Genomic DNA, 7,308 nt, shown 5'->3' on the forward strand with positions numbered 1-7,308 from the left:
CAGCAATAGTACGGTGTGAAAAATAGTGTTTTAGCACTTACTCTGAAGTTCTTTTTGAAGCAACTCAATCTCTAGTGCCATTTTTTTCTTCTTTAAGGTGTCAAGTTCTATTTCTCCCCTTAATTTTTGTTTTTTAAGATCAAAATACTAAATTTTCTGTTGAAGATTCCATTTATAAAGGGTACGGATATCACCCTGTGCCAAAAAATAAATAAAAAAATCAACACAAGCCTCACGCAACAGAAATATAAAGGAAAAGTAGACTGCCCACCTCTGTATCACTTTGTGCAGTAGGCCTTTCTGTAGGCCTTTCCTCCTGCAACTCATATTGCAGTCAGAAATAATATGTACACAGCTATAAATTAAATCAAGTTATTTATGCACTTACAAGTACTTCCTCCAAAGGACAGTCATCTGAGAGGGTTTCCTCACTGTCCTGTGCAAAAGAAAAATGGGTATTACAAAGTGTTGCACTTTCTTCCCTTTTGATGTAAAGTTTTAAAAAAATCCACTTACTGCACATTTCTTGGGAACAGGTAAAAGTGTTGGTGTATTATGTAAAACTACACAAAAGACGAGAACTCAATGGCATTACAATATGAACTACACTAGGCAAAAATGTGATCAATAACATATTGCAAAATATATTTACATTAAGTTATGCAGTTTTCACCTTCACAAGTCAAAGCATTTGACTCAATATTTCTCTGTTGAAATGACTGTACCAGCCATTTGGATTATAGACATACTTAATTTAATGCAGCACCAAATTATTTACAGTGTAGCTAGATGATTTAAAACTAATTTACCTGCACTTAAGGTTTTGCTGTTACTGGTCCCTGGCTTTAGGTCTAAGGAAGAGCTACCCCCAGGGATGCCCTCCATAATGGGTCGGTTCTCATTTAACCCAAGGGCCAGCTCTTCTGCCGGGGTATAATGTGGGGGTGCAGGACCACCACCTGTTTTTTTCATCTCAGCCTTTTTCTTGGTTGCTGTTATAAACAGACAAACACATCATTTAAAATGTTTTTGGTAAAAGAGACTAAACAGTAGAAGTAGAAAAGATTACCAGTTTGAAGAATATTCTTGTACTTCACTTTTACTTGTTCCCATGTTCTAGTGGGTCCTGAGCTGGCTCTGACATCAAGCAATTATGAAATTATTAAAATACAAGAATATATACTGTAATAAGTGATATAACCATAACATGGAACACTTACGCATTTAATTTGTCTGCTACTTTTTGCCAGCCCTCTCTCCTGGCTTTTGCACACTTTAAGGTGTTCCCTGGCGTTTTAATTATTTTTTCAAACTCAGCATACCCTTCCAGTAATAATTCTTGCTCTGCTGAGGTGAAAAACTGAGAGCGCTCTTTGGCCATGATGAGCAGCCAATAGCAGCGTTGCTGATCAATGTTTCTACTATCGATACATGTACCCTTTTAAACCAGCGCATGAACGCGCAATTATCTCACTAACTCAATCCAGCTATACTAATCATAACCGGCAGGTGTGTTCGAAGAACCTATTTAGCCAGATCATGATTACCACGATGATATCATCTTGGATGTCTCATTTGATCTTGGATGTTCTCTTATTAGAGATACTCTCGTACTGCGTTGTCGTAGCAACGCATTGGGGAAAATCCTTTTCCACGAGAATACTGAAGCAAAAATTATCCTTAATTTTGTATCAATGTAAAACGCATTGCCACAGCATACAGACCTAGGCGAGACAGCTCGCGCGCCTATTGGCTGCTGTGCGGCAAATGCTTAAGCCAATCGAGCGAGCCCTTGAGTGACGTCACACCCGCGCCCTCCTGCGTCACGTCCCGCCGAAACGGGCGTGGCTTAGGGCTATATATTTCGCTCACAGGCTTATGAACTCTGATTTTTTATCCTTCAGCGAAACACCTACTTCGCTGATCCGAGGAGAAGCTGCGCCGTCGAGAGAGCACTTCAGCGGGAGAGGACGTGAAGCCGCTGGCACCGCCGCCTTCTTCGCCTTCCAGCTGCGCGTTCCGGCGCTTAAATCCTTTGCCTCTATTAAGTGTGTGTGAGTTCGCCGGCGTGACTCACACTTTTTTCTGTATCTGTAAGAGCAGCGTCTTTTTCAAGATGCCTGTTTGCGGTTCGTGCAAACGGACCACGCTCAGCGACGGGGACCGTCACGTGATCTGCGCTTCCTGCCTGGGCGAGGAACACGCGGCTATCACTCTTGCGGATGGCGGCTGCCATCACTGCGAACTACTGCCTCTGGCGACTCTGCGGACTCGCCTGGCGTCGTTCCAGGAGCCCGTGTCCTCCGCTGTTGTGCCGCGCCGTAAAAAGCGCCGTGCACAGCGGAACCCCGAACCTCCGTCAAGCCGCCAAAGATCGCCGGCGCGCCCGCGAACTGTTTCTCCGGCTTCCTTAGCTTCGATACCCGACGGACAGCGACCGCAGATTGCCGCCGCTTCCGTCGATGACATCGACGCCATGCTGAGGGACGAGGACTCGTGCTCGGTTTTGGCTTCCGGCAGCGAGGATTGGGCGAGCTCTGCGGACCTTGTGCCCTCTGCCCCCACGCCAAAAGGGAAGACAGCGAGCATCGAGGCGGAGCTCATGCGTGTTCTCACTCAAGCCACGGCGAGCCTTGGCCTTGAATGGGTTTCGCCCGAGCAGCCCGCACACAACCGGCTGGATGGCTACTTTCTGCCCGGGGAGAAGTTGACACCAGTCTCAAAGCCCGTCCCCTTCCTTCCTGAGCTTCATGAGGAGGTCGCGAGAGCTTGGACTTCCCCGTATTCTACGAGGACGAGGTCATCTGTTTCTCTAGCGTTCTCCGAGGTCGAGGACGCTAAGAACAGAGGCTACCTTTCCCTCCCACCGGTTGAAGAGCCTATCGCGGCCCACTTATGCCCACCCTCCGCTGGACGGCGGGCTAAGATGGCGCTGCCCTCAAAGGCTTGCCGCACGACGTCATCCCTGCTCCGTCGCGCTTATGCCGCCAACGGACAGGCCGCGTCAGCGCTGCACTCCATGGCGACGCTGCAGATCTTCCAGGCCGATCTCCTCCGCAAGCTGGACGAGAACGGACCCGATGTGATTTGCGTGGCGGATCTGAGAAGCGCTACAGACCTGGCTCTTCGCGCTTCGAAGTCTGCGGCCCAAGCCATCGGACGCAGTATGGCGGCGATCACCGTGTCTAAGAGGGTATCGTTGAAACCAGAGCCCCCGAAGACATCCTAGCACTGCTAGGGAAGCGTCGGTGTTCAAGTCCCGCTGCGGCCGGACCCTCACCGAAGCTCACCGCTCGTTCAGTCCCAAGCGAAGTAACTGTGCCAGCGTTCATTGCAGCCAACAGGCGTGTCTCACTGGCCGCTTGCCTGCACACAACAGCCGTTTTCACGGCTACCCAGATAAATCCATTAAAGAGTGCATTTTCTGGTGTCCCGGCCACGGCCGATGGTGTTTCTTGTGTAGTAAATCTGCCCGCTGTAATGTGCACATCCCTACACACAAACACGGCCCCACACACAGGGCCCGGGCACATAAAATCGACCCAGTTCGATTGCGCGTTAAAAGTAGCACACGTGCCCACTACCCAGTTCCCACTAATGCTACCTCCTGCTCATCGCACGGTTTCTGTAAAAACGAAACCTGCGTGCAGGTGCTCCGCTCCGGCGAGCGATGCTATAAAGGTGGTAAACGTGCCCGGTCCCCAGTGCCCGCGTTCCCACACAAGCATCACGGTTCCTACGGAGCCCGTCCAGCCCTCCCTCTCCCGCCTAGATGCTGTCGAGGGGTCGAGCGCGAGGGGTCGAGCTTTCATAAGCGCGGCCCCGGCCTCAGATGTTGTGAGCGAGACATTTCTGTCGCAGCTCACGAAAGCCGCTGTATCGCGAGTCGATCAGAGCGCGCTTTTCACTCAGCCCCTAGCTACACGTGCAGATGCATGGGAAAAGCTTCCCGGGGTTTCAAAATGGGTGATAAACATCATAAAAGAAGGCTATTCGCTACAGTTTCGCAGACGCCCTCGCCGCCACACGGCGCGCATCGAGACTTCGGTAGATTCGAATGTAGCACACCTACTTCGAGCCGAAATTCAGAAACTTCTGAGAAAAAGGGCTATCGAACCTTTATCTCAGGCTCAGAGCGAAGGGGGGCTTTACAGCAGATACTTCCTGGTACCCAAGAAAGACGGGGGTCTCAGACCCATACTAGATCTGAGGCAGCTGAACAAAGCGCTTGTGAAACGCCAGTTCAGAATGCTAACGACCAGAAAAATCCTCGCGCATGTTCGCCAAGGAGACTGGTTTGTGTCAGTAGATCTAAAGGACGCGTATTTTCAAATACAGATTGCGTCACGTCACAGGCGATTTTTGAGATTCGCCTTCGAGGGCCAGGCATACCAGTACAAAGTCCTGCCGTATAACTATTTGGACGATTGGCTCATTTTAGCCCAATCTCATTCAGAGATAGTGGCGCACAGAGCCCTGCTGCTGAGTCACCTCGAGAATCTCGGTCTCACAGTAAACTGGGAAAAGAGTTCGCTGTCCCCCAGTCAGAATATTTCTTTTCTGGGACTGGAACTGAACTCGCTGTCGATGACAGCGCAGCTGTCACAACAGCGCGCGCTGCGCATCCAGCGCACAGTCAGCTCATTCCGCTGCGGCACTGTTCTCCCTCTAAAGAGCTTTCAGAAAATGCTAGGTCTGATGGCCTCAGCATCTGCAGTGCTGCAGCTGGGTCTGCTGCGCATGCGCCCGCTGCAGATATGGCTCAAAGGGAGGGTGCCCTGCAAAGCATGGGCCACCGGTCGGCTTCGCCTCAAGGTCAATCAAGCTTGCGTTGCAGCTTTGAAACCGTGGAAGTCAAAAGACTGGTACCTGTCAGGTGTAAGCCTAGGGATTTCCTCAAGTCTGAGGGTGGTGCCTACGGACGCATCCAACGCAGGATGGGGAGCGCTGCTCGAGGGCAGACCGCTGTTTGGCCTTTGGTCAGAGCGAGAGAAGCTCTTCCACATAAACTGTCTCGAGATGTTAGCAGTGTGCAAAGCGCTCACTCGCTTTCGACCCCTGATTATGGGCTGCCATGTACTGATACGATCAGACAGCATGTCAGTGGTGTCATACATAAATCGCCAGGGCGGCCTCAGGTCCCTGTCATTATACAGGCTGACCAGACGCCTTCTGGTATGGGCGCGCTGCAACCTCCTTTCACTAAGGGCGGCGCACGTCCCAGGACACCTGAATGTTGGACCAGACGTACTGTCCAGGAACCGCGTTCCGGCAGGAGAATGGTCGTTACACCCACAAACAGTGCAACTGTTGTGGAAGAAATTCGGCAGAGCGGAAGTGGACCTCTTTGCGTCCCCAGAGAACGCTCACTGTCTGGAATTTTACTCAAAAAGCAGGGACGCGCTGGCTCATCAGTGGCCGCGCCGCCCGCTGTATGCTTTTCCCCCTGTCTCCCTCCTGACCCAAGTGGTGGAGAGGATCAGGGAGGAAGGATGCTCAGTGCTGCTAGTAGCCCTGGTTCCCAGCTGTGATGCAGTTAGCCAGCACCGCCCCGTGGCCAGTGCCTCTGAGGAGGGATCTCCTCTCTCAAGCAAACGGTTCGATTTGGCATCCTCACCCGGAGCTATGGTCCCTCCATGTGTGGGCCATCAACAGGTATCCGCTGACCTCCCTCAGGGAGTGTTAAACACGATCACACAAGCTAGAGCTCCGTCTACGCGACGGCTCTATGCGTCTAAATGGTCAGTTTTTTCTGGCTGGTGCACGTCTCGCGGCGTGTCACCCCCAGACTGCGGAGTAACAGAGGTTTTGTCCTTCTTACAAGAGATGTTGGATAGCGGGAGATCCCCTTCCACACTCAAAGTATACGTGGCGGCTATAGCGGCTTTCTCTGAAACCGCGCACGGCCAGTCCATAGGAAGGAACGATTTAGTCATTCGGTTCCTTAACCCTCTGGGGTCTAAGGTGTTTTTGGGGTCCTTGAGATGTTTTGACATGACCTGATATTTGTATTTTTTTTCAGTTGCTTATAAACATATTAATGGCAAAGGTGTAATTACACTCTATTTAGCACGAACATGACTATCATAATATGTGAGCAACATGTATGTACATGTTTGCATTTTTGAGAGAATATTATTTATGCGTGGTTATTCAAAAAACTCAAACTTAAATGTTCTGATATAAGACCATGACCAACTTCACATATTCCCACAATACTTTTGACTAATGGATCTTGTCGGCTAGAGTATTTACTTCAAAATGATCTGAAAATCATCCGGGCTAATCGTTCACATTAAACAATAGATTGATTTAAATTTTGTAAGACACTTTTTGTTTGGAAAGGCAATATGCAGGGGGGCGTGAATGATCCAACAAGTTCATGAATAATGTCCTCATTCCCACCTGAAGACAAAGACCTGCTAATGCTGCATACTAATGAGCCTGCATACTCACTGAGCCACAACAAAGAATGCAAAGACAACACACACACACATATATATATATATATATATTACTACAGAATTGGTTCAGAGTTGGAAACATCTTGAAAAAAAGTGTATTTTTCCACAAACTGTGTATGCTTGCAAATTGTATAATATCCAAGGTAAACATTTCTAGTAATTGTGCAGTTAATTCTCATTCGTATTTTCAGAAAGTTTTGGATTATGTAGGCTATCCTCTCCCCAAATTTGTCACTAATAAAACACAAAAATAATTTAAAGAGAAGGCTTATATTGACCTTTTTAGATTTTGTTTGCACCTTGTAAATTAGGTTTTGATGTGGCAGTAGCCTACAAACTTTATAATCTATCCAAAACGAAATGTTGTCTTTCATATTTCGTCTGTAACATATCGTCTTTTATAATATAGCCTATATTAGGGCATAAATGTTAATTTGCAGTTTAATATGTTGCTTATACAAAGACATTTTATTTCAACGTATTCAGTCGATTTTTACTCATCTCAGTGGGCAATAGATATTTCATTCACACACACAGACATGCGCGAGCTGTAGGCCTAGGCTAGTAAACAAACGCATGCATATATGGCATATGCCGTTCATTCATTCAAACACAGAAACGCGATTCAAATTTAAACAGTCTTTTGCGGATTACAGACACCATTTAATATCACGATTAGAACAAAGCACTCACTGATGATCTGCAGCTGGATCCGTTGTTAGGCTACTCCAGCACGTTTGAGGTAAAATTTCCAGGATTATCACGATATTATTATTCCTCACAGCGAGTGTGTTTTCCAGCTGTTGTGGGCGTTGACTGGTTTGCATTGCATGTGTTGCTTCAG

At 48.3% G+C, this 7,308-nt stretch overlaps 1 protein-coding gene across 2 annotated transcripts; it reads right to left on the minus strand.

Annotated features, from left to right (window-relative positions):
- Window positions 1-23: 23 nt before the first annotated feature.
- LOC306988613 (uncharacterized protein) lies at window positions 24-1,723 on the minus strand. Of its 2 annotated transcripts, XR_013795456.1 has the most exons (5): window positions 1,221-1,723; window positions 1,070-1,137; window positions 810-992; window positions 272-436; window positions 24-195 (listed from the first exon to the last, which is right to left on the minus strand). XR_013795456.1 is itself a non-coding variant. In XM_079593703.1 (4 exons), exons 1-4 carry the CDS (start codon window positions 1,379-1,381, stop codon window positions 429-431), a joined length of 420 nt encoding a protein of 139 aa, XP_079449829.1. In that variant the 5' UTR covers window positions 1,382-1,723; the 3' UTR covers window positions 24-428. The 2 variants fall into 2 exon arrangements, 1 of the variants encoding a protein (XP_079449829.1); XM_079593703.1 differs by having other exon boundaries at window positions 24-436.
- Window positions 1,724-7,308: the final 5,585 nt, after the last annotated feature.

Source organism: Phoxinus phoxinus (genome assembly GCF_949152265.1).
Source record: "Phoxinus phoxinus genome assembly, chromosome: 20".
NCBI classification, from domain to species: Eukaryota; Metazoa; Chordata; class Actinopteri; order Cypriniformes; family Leuciscidae; genus Phoxinus; species Phoxinus phoxinus.

Excerpts from the sequence above, each read along its gene's own strand:
- LOC306988613 (XM_079593703.1), bottom strand. The coding sequence starts at position 1,381 with ATGGCCAAAGAGCGCTCTCAGTTTTTCACCTCAGCAGAGCAAGAATTA. Across the intron at positions 1,138-1,220 it reads GTAGCAGACAAATTAAATGC|AGCCAGCTCAGGACCCACTA; the intron begins GTAAGTGTTCCA and ends GCTTGATGTCAG. Across the intron at positions 993-1,069 it reads CAAGAATATTCTTCAAACTG|CAACCAAGAAAAAGGCTGAG; the intron begins GTAATCTTTTCT and ends TGTTTATAACAG.